Raw genomic sequence first — 12,979 nt, forward strand, 5'->3', positions numbered from 1 at the left:
GAAGCTGGAGTTACAGGAGTTTGTAAGGCCACTGACACGGATTCTGGGATCCAAACAATGAATCCCATGACAGCAAGCGCTCTTAAGAGCCCTGGCTGGGTTTTTTGTTTGTTTTTGTTGTTTGTGTGTGTGTGTGTGTGTGTGTGTGTGTGTGTGTGTGTGTGTGTTTACACGTGTGGACACACGCTTGTCTGCATGCAGGTTCCTGTGGAGGCCAGAGGTTGACATCAGGAGTCTTCCTCCATTGCTCCCAACCTTATTTAGTGAAATAGGGTATCATTTGAACTCAGAGCTCATTGGATTAGACTAGTCTAGAAAGCCATATTGTCCAAAAGATCCCTTCTGTTTTCTGAACGCTGGCCCTGAAACTTACCTGTCCAAATTTATATGGGTACTGGAGATCCAAACTCTAGTCTTTATATTTTGTTTTAAGGGTGACTGAGACATCTCCCTAGCCCCTAAAAAATTTTTTTAAAAACACATTTAAAGAATAACAATCATACCTTTGATTCAGCGTGTCAGCATGTTGCCAAATTTGCTGTCTTGCTCACTTCTCATCATGTACCCAAGCCCTTTAATTCTCACTGAGTTATTCGAAAGTGAAGTGTAGACTTCAGCATGCACCTCATAAATAGGTAAAAATAGCCTCCCTTGCCGGGCGGTGGTGGCACATGCCTTTAATCCCAGCACTCGGGAGGCAGAGGCAGGAGGATTTCTGAGTTCGAGGCCAGCCTGGTCTACAGAGTGAGTTCCAGGACAGCCAGGGCTATACAGAGAAACCCTGTCTCGAAAAACCAAAAAAAAAAAAAAAAAGCCTCCCTTAAGTAACCTTAGTATTAGCACACTGAAAAAAATTAATTCAGTAACAAGACACAGATTTATGTACACAGATGTTAGTTTGCTATAATTGATTGTACATGGGGACTATTTTCATTCAGGAATTACACAAATTTTACATTTTCATCTGCTCCTATCTCTAGTCTCCTTTTTGCTTTCCTTTCAGTACACTGATTTTTCTGAAGGGCCCGGGTCAATTAGCAACAGGGTGACAGGGACCTGGAAACTACTGTCTTGACAAAGGAAAGGCACCCAAGTTATCAAAAATCAAATATGTTAAGAAAGAATTGCAAGTCTGATTTTCTCACAATTTCTGCAATGCTTTTGAAAGGGATATTAAATTATTTGCTTCATATATACTAATACCTCTACTTTGTTGGTAATTTAAACCTTTTTCTTACTTTTTGGACAATATAGCACTCATTCCAGGAGTGGCTTTCAAGACTGAATCTTGAAGACAAATTTGCCAATGTGAACAGCTAATGATTTCAGAGATGATAAAACAACAGCAAAATATGAAAATTTGTCTGTGAAATTCTGTATTATTGTTGCAACTTTCCTGTAGGTTCAAATGAATTCTAAAAATGAAATTTATCCACAGGAATGGAAAATAGCTGAAAATGGCTTAATACACTGTAAGTATAGAAATTATATATATGAATATATATTATATATAGTATATATTATATATATAGACATATATATCATATATGTGCATATATAATATATATGTGTATATATATAATATATATATTATACATACACACACATCCGTGTACATTAGGTCTTGTTACTGATTCTTTTTCAGTGTGCTAATATTAAGGTCATTGAAGAGAGGATATTTCTACTTATTTTATAAAGTGCACACTGAGGTCTGCACTATATATAGTAGACCCCTTATATACATAAGAATTCTAGTTTTGGGAGGCTGGAGAGATGGCTCCATGGTTAAGAGCACTTTTGCTCTTACAAAGGATCTGGGTTCCATTCCTAGGACTCACATGGTGGTTCATGACCATCAGTAATTCCAGTTCCAGGATTCGACTCCCTCTTCTGACCTCCATAGGCACCAGGTACACACACATGATGCACATATATATGTAGACAAAACATGCATGCACATACATCTTTTCTTATTTAAATAAAAGGCCAATTACAGACCAGAGATGTAAGGATAAATGACAAAGGTCTACAGCAGCCAGGAGAGGTGGAAGGAGAAATAACCTCTCTTGGTGTCCTAGTCAGGCACTGTTCTAGTGCTGGGAAGAGACACCATGACCAAGGCAACTCTCATAAAAGATAAAGTCTTTAATCGGAGCCTACATTCAGAGGTTTAGCCCATTATCATCATGGCAGGAAGCATGGCAACCTGTAGGCAGACATGGGGCTGGAGTAGATGAGAACTACTTCCTGATCTACAGGGAGTCACTGGGCTTGGCATGGACTTTTGAAACCTTAAAAACCACCACCAGTGACACATTTCCTCCATGGCCATACCCTATAACCCTTCTAATTCTTTCAAATAGTGCTACTCCCTGGGAACTCAAATATGATCCTCTAAGGGCCATTCTTACTCAAACTACCATACTTGGGAATGGCATGGAGAACATTAAGCATCTTGCTAGGTAACAGCTTGTTACTGTAGATAAGGTTATGTTGCTTCCCAATACGAGCTTTTTATTCACCCCTACCATCTGATGTCTTTAGGCAATTGAGTTCTCCAAAATTCCTCTCACCCCATACATACTAGTAGAAAATGTTACAAAATGCTTTACATATGAATGCTACTCCCTGCCTTCCCATCTAACACACACACACAATCTTGTCTCTCACATTTCCAGAATGGGACAGACGTAAAGGCCAATGAGCTCAGCCTCCAAGAAGGCTGATGTGGGAGGGTGGCAAATTTGAAGCCTACTGAATTCCTTGGAGCGGTGGTCCTCGGCTTTCCTCACACTGAGACATTTACCACAGTTAGTTCCTAATGTGCTGACCCCCAACCATATAATTATTTCATTGCTACTTCATAAGTGTGATTTTGCTACTGTTATAAATCATAATCTGACATGCAGGATATTGACCCACAGGTTGAGGGCTACTGCCTTGGAGCTCTAGCTTAAGAATCAAAGTGAAAGGGCCGGGGAAAGAGCTCCCTGGTGGAGCCCTGTACAGGACATTCAAGGCTAAGGTTCAGTCCCTGAGTGGAGGAAGAGCTGGGTGGAGGGACACTAAGTTACTGAAATACTCCCTTCCCTCCTTCTGCTCAGCCTTTAAGACTTGGCTTGGAATTGCTTTAGGAGTTTCTGTTACTTGCAGTTACGGAAAGACAAATTACCGCCACACGGAGTAGTAAGTTGCAAAACAAAAACAACAACAAAAAACCCCCACATTTGTTTTGTTTTCCTTTTTAATTTAGAATCTTGTTAACAATACATCATCTCATCAGTAGAAAACAAAACAAACAAAACAGCCATTTTAGAAAATAACATGCCAACTGCCCAATACCAGGGGAAGCAGGTCCCCTTGCTGGACTCTACTGGCAAGCCCAGGTATGCACTGAACTCTAGAGTCTCCATCTTGGATGGATGGTGAAGCATTCAAGTAAACAGTGAGGAGTTCCAGGTGTGGGTTTCTGAGAGGTACCGCCTCAGAGGAGACTCCAGGGCAGCCACGGCCCTCCAGTTCATCCAGTATTGTGTGGCCTTGGTACTAACTAGCCATTTTCTTCTGAGGAACTGTGATGATTCGCCAGCCTCGGGATTTAGTGGTTATAAAACATCTTCCACATTAACAGACACTTGAGCCACAGGAACTCGACTCTCATCGCTTCTCCAGCTTCTTGTACTTGGCTTCTGTTTGGGAAGGACAGGAATTGTATCTTTTAACACGAGCACTCACAAAGATACCTTTTAGTTAGATTTTTCAAGCAAGTTCAAATACACCCATTATATTCTTAAGGTGGTAGCTTCAGTTTCATCATCTGTACAAATATGGAGATCGTAGGTCTGCACAACTTCAAGGAGTCAACACAAACCCTGACTGCGAGCCTAAGCCCCACACACTAAGTTCTAACTGTATCAATAACACATGTTCAGATAGCTCAGACAGAACGAAGCAGGACCCACTGGCACTGGCCCTACTGGCAGCTTTAGTAAATCTTAGAAACTAACCTTCCAGGAACAATCCCAGAGAGCCTCTGGAAACAGTCTGGAACACTCAGGAAGTATAGATGTATGCTTTTGTTTTTATGTCTGTTTCACTTCTCCTCTCCCTACCCTTACCCCGCACCCACATGGCCTACACAGGTCTCACAAACCCCAGGCTGGCTTCAAATTCACTATGCAGCCAAGGATGACCTTGACCTTCTGATTTTCCTGCCTCCACAACCTCAGTACTAGAATTACAGGCATGTACGACCATGCCCTGTTTGCCCAGTGCTGGACACATACCCAGGACTTGGAATCCTTAGTGTCCTGGTGACTAAGATTTGGTGTCCTTAATCCTAGGATGTCATGAGTGGCAAGTAGGCACTCCATCAAATTAAGCTGCATTCCCAGTCTTTCTATATTCTTATTCTTTTTTAAAAAAAGATTTATTTATTTATTTAATGCATATGAGTACACTGTCACTCTCTTCAGACACACCAGAAGAGGGCATCAAATCCCATTAATAATGGTTGTGAGCCACCATGTGGTTGCTGGAAACTGAACTCAGGACCTCTGGAAGAGCAGTCAGTGCTCTTAACCACTGAGCCATTTCTCCAGTCCCTTATGTTCTTATTGTTATATCTTACTTCAGGAAAGCAATTGGGAAAGATAGAAAAACCTAAAGAGACTTAAAATGTCATCAAATAAGCCTAGTGCTGTGACTTTGTTTGTTAACACATTTTTCAAACAGCTTGGGCTGGCGAGTCTTGAACTCCTGATCTTCCTGCCTCTACCTCCCAAGGAATTACAAGCATGTGACACCACACCCAAGCCTTTTTTGGCTTTTAGAATCTTAAAAGCCCTTGGTATGATGTCTTCTACACGGTGAGGTTCACAGTAAACACTTACTATATGTAACTGGAAATAGTGAAACTGACTCGTGATTACCCCACTAAACAGTGACTGACAACCAGGAGCAATCGCAAAAACACAAGAACCCATAAAGGCTATTGAGGAAAGAATCCCTTCACTGTGCTGTGCCCAGCAGGTAACAGGCAGAGAGGGCAAGCAGCACTAAGGGCACCTCATCGCTCGACATGGTGAAGCACAGCAAAGAGCCGGGCCCTGGTCAGACACGCACGGCTCCCCCATGCGCTTTTCCAGCTCTGTGTCTTTAAGCAAGTTACTTTGCCTCTTAAATCACAGTTACCTTCCCTAGAAAGTGGGAAGATTATAGATTTTTTTTAAAAAAAAAATTTTAAAGTTGCCTAGCATATCGATAAAGTTCTTTAACCCCAGTACTTGGGATACAGAGGCAGGTGGATATCTGTGAATTTGATGCCAGCCTGTTCTACACAGTCAGTTCTAAGATAGTTAGGGACACACAGAGAAACCCTATCTCAAAAAACCAAAACAAAAATCACCTAGTAGGGAATAAAGAATACAGTATGTGCAAATCATTCAGAACAGTGCTTTTAAATCAATGACTACAGAAAATGCTATTTATTACATATTTAATTCTTCAAGTTTTATTTATTTGTTTTTGGGTTTTTTTTTGTGATATGCTCATTGTATAACCTGACCTGAATATGAATTTACAATCCTCCTGCATCAGCTTCAGGAGTACTGGGCTTACCAATGTACATCACCATGCTTAGTGCATGGTGCTCTATAAAATCAAGGGGGCTGGAGAGGTTGCTCAGTGGTTAGGAGCACGTGCTGTTCTTCCAGAGGACCAGGGTTCAATTCCCAGTACTCACATGACAGCTCAGAACCACTTATAACTCCAATTCCAGGGGATCCGATGCCCCCTGCTGACCTCCCCAGGCATTGCATAAGTACGGGCAGAATATTTATAAGACAGCATAAACGATCAAGATAGGAGTAAAAATGATTACCCAGTTTTTTTGAATAAGCATCCAACTTGTAGGCTGCCTGCTCGAGAGCTGCCACCTGCTCCTCAATCACGTTGATCTGATCCAGATATGGCTGTAGTTCAGCATCTAGAAAAACAAACCGCCATGTCCAAATATGGTCAGCAAATATAGAGAAGGAGGAGAAAGTTAGAAGCTAAGCCTAACAAAGACCTGGGCAGATGGCAGACGCTCACCCTGGGAAGCCATAGCTGACTTATCAGAATGTCAGTGACCAGGCAAAGCATTTCCTCTTCTGGTTTTCCTTCCCAGTAAAGTTCTTATTCCTTAAGCAATCCTCCTGCTACTGAGTCTGCATCTTGGCCACGCCCACATCAAGGGTGTCCTAGTGTCAAAGGGCATTTTTCAGATCACTACAAATTAATTAAGTTAATATTTTCTTTCTTTCTTTCCTTCCTTCCTTCCTTCCTTTTTTGTTTGTTTGTTTGTTTGTTTGTTTGTTTCTCAAGATGGGACTTCACTGTGTAGCCCTGGCTGTTCTGGAACTCATTTTGTAGACCAGGCTAGCCTTAAACTCACAGATATCCACTTGCCTGTCTCCCAAGTGCTGAGATTAAAGGCCTGTGCTGCCACACCAAGCCTTAAATTAGCATTTTCAATTTGTAGATTTGGGGCTTATAAAATAGTTCTTTGTGGATTTGATTGTTAAACCAAATTCACTAGACTCTCATCTGTCCACTCTCCTTCTAGGAATATACTGACTAAAAGCAAGGTTTAGAAAAAAGTTCTAACAAAGCCACCTGCCTGCAGAATGGAAGAAATCCCCTAACTCGAGCATGCTTTCTGCAACCCGAGCTGGCTGGAGGCGGCAATACCCTGGGCCCTGTTCTTGGGCTCTAAGCACTAAGAAACATGAAGTACAAGCGGTGCCTGCTCGAGCGATGCATCTGAGTACTCACACTTCTGGTTTAAGTCCTTCAGGTTTCTGCTGATGTTTATAGCAATATCTTTCATTTCAAGGTACTTCAAGCTTGTCAGCTTATTCATATTTTCCAGGAGTTTGTAGTCTTCACTGGTGGCTTTAAAATAAACAGAAGATGGGAGACCTTTAATTTGTCAGCAGTTACTGGAATATAGAATTTCAGGTCAAAGGAGTTAAGGAAGGGAATGCAGAAGCTCAAGGGAGGACCCAGGGAATGTCAGAAGAACAAGCTGCTTCCACCTATGACGTTTACACTTGGCCTATACCCTGAATGTCTGAGTAGAAACCAAGGCAGCAATCAGCAAACTCAACTAAGAAGGTCTAGAAGAGTTTGTGTCATGGTTACAAAAGAAAATGGTAAACCCGTTTCTTAGGAAGAGAGGTGAAATCATCTTGGTACTTCTGTAGTAGAAAAAATTATATAAGCCAAGCAGTGGTGGCTCACAACTTAATCCCCAGCACTTGAGAGGCAGAAGCAAGTGAGTTTGAAGCCAGCCTGGTCTACAGAGTGAGTTCCTAGACAGGGAGGGCTACACAGAGAAACCCTATATTAAATTATAATGTGTGCATGTGTGTGTGTGTGTGTGTGGTGTGTGCGTCTGAGAGAGAGAGAGAGAGAGAGAGAGAGAGAGAGAGAGAGAGAGAGAGAGAGAATACATCAACTAGAGACAGAAACCTTCTATGTAGATATGTGTGTATGTATATATGGCATCAACTAGTGTGTGTGTGTGTGTGTGTGTGTGTGTGTGTGTGTGTGGTCAATGGGTCTTTCTCAACTACTATCTCCCTTATTTTTTTTAGACAAGATTTCTCATTGACAGTGGACCTTACCAATTTAGCTAGATTAGCCAACAAGTTCCAGGAATCCCCCTACCTCTACCTGCCCAGAGTTCAGGTCATCTTGCTTGTGCACAATCAATCTCCAGAACCCAAAGGGGAGAAACCAGTGTTATTTCTCCACTGCTGTCATGCTCACTTGTACACAAGCTTTTCGAAAAAAAAAAAAAACCAAAACTGTAATTTACTAATTGGGCACGCAGGCGCTGTGCACCTCATGCGTGGAGGTTGGAGGACAGCTTTGGGAGTCAGATCTCTCCTTTCACTGGACAAAACAATCACTTTGCCTATGCAAAGCTCTGGGTTCAGTCCCCAGCAATTCAAAATGAACTGCTCCCTTTCCTGAGATGGCAATCTAGGTCCAGAAGAGGTCCGTCCAGAAGAGGTCCGTCCATAAGCTCTTTCTTAGCAACCTTTCTGAATAGTCTCCACCTATGCCACCATGCAGGTGCCCCCTCTGCTCAGGTCAGTCTCAGCTCTGGACTGCTACTTGGGTGTTCCAGTAACGGATACAAACAGCTGAGCAGGAACTGAGTTCCCCACAGAAACACGGTTCCTCTTGTTAGCTTCCCTATTTTGGTTGTTGGTCCTGCCCACACTTAAAAGTTCCTTAGCCTGGTCAATACCAGATAAAGCCTAAGTCTGTAATGTGCTCACGTCCAGACTCTCATTCCGTTCTTCTTATCTTCACTTTGCCTCAGACTCTCAATACTTTCCGGACAACTGCATCTCTGTTTCTGGTCTCTCTCCTCCACAGTTGTTCTCGAGGCTTTCAAATAATAATCTCTCTAAAACAAGGGCCACACACTTGGAAGCCGGCTAAAGAAGGTGTATGGGCAGGGTAACAAGCGCGTATATAATAAACACACAAGGAAATCACTCTCCTCCTCAGAGAAGCATGTGCCCTCTCAGCCCAGCACTCTCTACTGGTTCTAAGGCACTGGTTCAGAAAACTACACCTCTAAACTACAACAATAAACAAACAAACAAACAAACAAACAAAAAAACCAGAAAAAGAACAGTGTTAACCTGCAAAGGCCACAAGATCATACTAAAGGATCAGCAAGTAGTGAAAGCAACCAAAGGCTGCAAAATGCTAGTCAATAGAGCCTGACAATGTAAGTCACTACAGCCAAACTTCAGACTCTTCTGGGAGAATCCACAAATCTGGATTTTGTTACTTGCTTTCTCTTGCTCAAAAATGAATGATCAGGCTGCTAAATCAGCGACTTACAACCCCCAACTTCTCTACTACGCCTTTCCTCATAGATCCCGGTTCACAAATAAGAGCTCACAGAAAAATTTCTGGGGGTGGGGGCCTGTGAGAAGGCACTTGCTACCAAGCCTGGAGATCAGAGTGTGGTCCTCGTGACCTACATGGTATAAGAAGAGAACCAACTTTCACAAGTTGTTCTAAACCTTACACACACACACACACACACACACACACACACGGACACAAAATGTATTTTTTCCCCCCATGGAGAAGTGAAATGATGTAAGTTCTTATGACACCCCACAAGGTCCAGACTATGCTTTCTGACTGTACCTCAGACACAGGTGCAGGGACACTAAAATCTACCTGTGTCCCAAGGGTAGGTCACCAAATCTTCTGACTAACCTTCTGGTGTAATCAAACGCTTGGTTATTCCAGCTCTTTTACTAACTGGCTAGTTTCCCCATTTTCCATTTTCTTCAAAATTGAGATTAAAATACAACTCCCCCAGAGAGGCACAGTGTAGAATCCTTGTTGTTGGCCTTTATTACAAGAGGCCTGCAGATTTGCGCTTCAAAAGTGGTTGGTGTGCTTCCCTAGGGAAAGAAGAAGGCGGGCGGCTCCTTTCCTCCTATTCAACCGCTGACTGACAAGAGTCTGCTAAAGCACCTCTCAGGTTTCTGAGAAGCCAAATGCAATTACACAACCGGGATCAGCCAGAAGGGGCTGCGTCTCACCTGTCAGTTCCCCAGTCAAATATGTGGCCATTTTGGAGAACATGTCCCGGCAGAGCTCACTGATGTCAGCTTCGGCAGGCTCCTTTGCTTCCTCAGCTGTCTCCACCGCAGCATCATCTGGCAAGGCGGGGGTGGGGGTTGAGGAGTAAATGTTTTACACCCAGATCTAATCCAGCCTAAGAGGACTGTTCCGATGTCCCTCCCGACTTGTGCTCCCGTTGCCTGCATTCTCCTCCTGCCATCATTCCACCACCCTCCCCTCGCACCCGCCCACCTGAACCGCCAACTCTGTTCCCTTGCTCAGGAGTAACTTTCATCTCAATGCCCTGACGCGGCAGACAGGTACACCGGCTCCCGCATACGGACCCAGCCTCCCCACCAGCCGTCGCGTCTCCATCCACGCCGGGTAATACCTCGAGGCGGCTCCTCCCGTCGCGTCGCCGGGACGCCCTCCGCAGCCGCCGCCATGCCCGACCCAAGGCTGCTTCCGGTTCTAGAGGCGTCTGCGCGTGCGCCCCGCGGGTGCCCCGCCCCGTCGCTTGCTCTCTGCTTCCTTGCTTTGATCGGCTTGACCGAGTCACACCTACAATAATGACCTTTTGTCAAAGTCCAAGCGTGAAGCCGAAACTGAAGCTAAGGCTATTGCGAATTAGCCCGTTGCTGAGATCACAGTACCTGGTGTTGGCAATGTGCTCGTCCCTGCAGCCACACTCTAGAACTTGTACCAACCACGGCCTGTCTTGGGCCCCAGAGTGGACCCATAACTTGTCAGCTGAAGTCATTGCAGAGAAGTGGCTTCCGCCCGAGACCTCAGCACTCTGACATGTTTTGTTCACCAAAGAAATGCTCAAGGATTCCACGCTTTTGCAAGCTGTCTCCTACAAGATTTCGGTCTTGATTCTTGTTCTCTCCCTTACCTTTCCCATAGGCTTTGGACTAATATCAACACTCTGACTCAGATCTCTTGAAGCACAAGCTAGCCCCTAATGTTTAATTGAAAGGACCTTTTTGAAAGGAAGCTTCCAACGTTGTTGACACATAGGTTATCTTGATTGTACTTAGTTGTTGCACATGTCTCATAGGTTTACGGGATGTTTAGGGGGGTGAGAACAGGTGGGGGTGACAGGGATGACTGAGAAAAATGTAGTGAGGAGCAATGGAAGGTACAGAGTAGGAAGGAATGAGAGTCACTGGAGAGGGGAAGGAGGTGTGTAAGAGTTTTTCAGTATGTGCATCCAAAATCTTGGTGTAAGAGTTTTGTTTTTTATTTTTATTTTTATTTTTTTTTTTACTTATTCTTAGTTATCCTCCAGCCACTTGTGCTTTTATGCTTGTGCACACACACACACACACACACACAAACACACACACCACAGCTGCCCCTACCCCCTAAGCCTTCCTAATCCAACTATCTCTTCTCTGAAGACTGATTCTCCCTAGGTGCCTTTTCTCCACTCTTTTTTATAGAATAATCATAGTATCTACCATTTCAAACGCTCCTGTGAGCCAGGGCTTCTTATTTCAAGACTCTTAGGAGAGCCAAGCTCCCTGACAGTGACATGACTCCCAGTATGTTCCAGAGAGTGCACATGAATGTCTTACATTTCTATTCTCCTGTCTTCTCTCTCTTTTCCCAGAATAAAATGCAAAGACCTGATTTTCTAAAGAGTTTTATTGATAATCATAATCTTGGAGCCTCACATTGTCCTATGATGAATAGAGCCAGAGACCATCACATATTAGTCCAAAGATCAATGAGTCCAGATACCATCTCTTGCGTGATTCCTTCAGGTTCTGTGTGATTCCAGGATTGAAGTTCCCTTGGTTCCAGGTAGTCAGTGGAACATCAGAAGCAGAAGACAGGCTCCTCCAGAAGAGCTTTCATTGATCACTCGTAACTCCTCGGTTGGAATCTCACCACACAAGAATCTTCTTTCCTCTATGGCTTCCTTTTCTCTTTTACAGGGAAACTCCATGGGATAGAGAAGACCCCCTACACACAGCCATACATGCCAATGGTAGATATTGTGACACACATGGGAGGAGGGTAAGAGTTACTGGAATGTAGGAAGAAATATCCATCAGCTACTCTTGGACTTCTACCTTTTGACTAACCGTGGCTGTCTGAAATCTTCAGGAGAGTCACTGCCATCTCCTGCTTTTTCTTATTTGTTATTGGTGTCAATCATTACAGCAGAAGTAAATGCCCAGGAAGAGAGAGGCCAGGTAGGAAATGCTACTTTACAGAACTGTGCAACTACATACAGAAACACCAAGGGACAAGCCTAAGCATGCTTGCCCAGCTACACACAAAAACATTGGCTCAAAAGGCCAGATACAGGGTGGAACTCCATAGCAGCTATCATGAGACATGCTGCCCTAGAAAGGCAGGGGGGAGGTGGAGAAGAGGCTTGTGGGAAGGCAGAGAGAGAGGAACTTGCTGTCTGTTGCTTTTGGAGCCCCCTTTCCATCCTCCAGCCCACCCTGAACTCCCAAAGGGCTGGAGTGACACCTAGGATGGATTATACGAGTTCTCCCAAACAGCTGCTCCTCCTGTTGGAAGCAAAAGGAATAGCTCATTTGAAGGAGAATTTATTTTTCTCTGAAACTTATTAACAAAGAATCTAGATTGCTATAGACTGATGTTTGTGTCTCCCCAAAGTCTTATGCTGACATCCAAATCCCCAATGTGACAGTACTAGGAAGTGAGGCCTTTGGGGAGTGATAAGGTCGTGAGTGTGGAGCCTTATAAAGGGAATTAGTGTCCCCCACTTTCCTCCCACCACACGAGACTATATCAGCTGAGTGGTCCATGAAGCAAGAAACTGGCTTTCACCAGATCCTGAATCTCTAGTAGCTTAATCTTGGACCTCCCAGCCTCCCAAACTGTGAAAAACATAATTCAGTTGTTCATAAGCAGTCTATTCTTTTATAGTGTCATAGTTGATTATAACAACTCAAAGACCCTCCTAAAATGTCAAGGTAATCTATAGGCTGGTATAAGCAACTTCTGAACCTGTCCTCCATCCTCACCTCCACAGAGAAATGACTGCCGTGAGCATTGCTCCCCACATCTTTCTAGAATGTCCTCCCTAACTGTCTAGAAAATAAGATGGATTCCAGCTGTAATGAACTCAGAGGATCCAACTGGAAGACACTCACCATTCATGGGGAGGGAGCCAGCTCCCCTTTCCTCTCCAGCATCTTCAGCTTTGAGCCCACAGCCTCAACCTGGGATACAACTCCTTCCAGAACACGCTGCAATTGCAGAACTCTCCTTGTGAGCCTGAGTAGAATTTGAGAAAGATCAGGACCAGCAAAGGGAATTAGGAATTGTGGAAAGAGTCTCA

At 43.9% G+C, this 12,979-nt stretch overlaps 2 protein-coding genes across 3 annotated transcripts in view; both read right to left on the reverse strand.

Annotated features, from left to right (window-relative positions):
• Positions 1-3,246: 3,246 nt before the first annotated feature.
• Positions 3,247-10,152, reverse strand: Bloc1s2 (biogenesis of lysosomal organelles complex 1 subunit 2). Of its 2 annotated transcripts, none has more exons than XM_034512014.2 (5): positions 10,043-10,152; positions 9,630-9,746; positions 6,817-6,936; positions 5,882-5,986; positions 3,247-3,689 (listed from the first exon to the last, which is right to left on the reverse strand). In XM_034512014.2, the coding sequence occupies exons 1-5, from the start codon at positions 10,095-10,097 to the stop codon at positions 3,658-3,660; spliced, it is 429 nt and encodes a 142-aa protein (XP_034367905.1). In that variant the 5' UTR covers positions 10,098-10,152; the 3' UTR covers positions 3,247-3,657. The 2 variants fall into 2 exon arrangements, with proteins under 2 accessions (XP_034367905.1, XP_034367911.1); XM_034512020.2 differs by lacking the exon at positions 10,043-10,152 and adding an exon at positions 9,904-10,035 and having other exon boundaries at positions 3,513-3,689.
• Positions 10,153-11,331: 1,179 nt separating this feature from the next.
• Positions 11,332-12,979, reverse strand: part of Pkd2l1 (polycystin 2 like 1, transient receptor potential cation channel) — a 37,203-nt gene continuing 35,555 nt past the window's right edge. The window contains exons 13-14 of the mRNA XM_076922079.1: positions 12,792-12,915; positions 11,332-12,182 (exon numbers count right to left, since the gene is read on the reverse strand). Of these exons, the coding sequence (XP_076778194.1) occupies positions 12,795-12,915 (121 nt within the window). The 3' untranslated portion in view covers positions 11,332-12,182; positions 12,792-12,794. The remainder of the gene's footprint in view (positions 12,183-12,791; positions 12,916-12,979) is intronic.

This window comes from Arvicanthis niloticus, chromosome 1 (assembly GCF_011762505.2).
Source record: "Arvicanthis niloticus isolate mArvNil1 chromosome 1, mArvNil1.pat.X, whole genome shotgun sequence".
NCBI classification, from domain to species: domain Eukaryota; kingdom Metazoa; phylum Chordata; class Mammalia; order Rodentia; family Muridae; genus Arvicanthis; species Arvicanthis niloticus.

What these genes read in the sequence shown, in the direction of transcription:
- Bloc1s2 (XM_034512014.2), bottom strand. Translation starts at nt 10,097, where the DNA reads ATGGCGGCGGCTGCGGAGGGCGTCCCGGCGACGCGACGGGAGGAGCCG. An exon ending in GAAGGACTTAAACCAGAAGT is followed by an intron (nt 5,987 to 6,816) that starts GTGAGTACTCAG and finishes TTGTTTTTCTAG; the next exon opens with ATGCTGAACTACAGCCATAT. An exon ending in TGCTTATTCAAAAAAACTGG is followed by an intron (nt 3,690 to 5,881) that starts GTAATCATTTTT and finishes CTTCCCAAACAG; the next exon opens with AAGCCAAGTACAAGAAGCTG.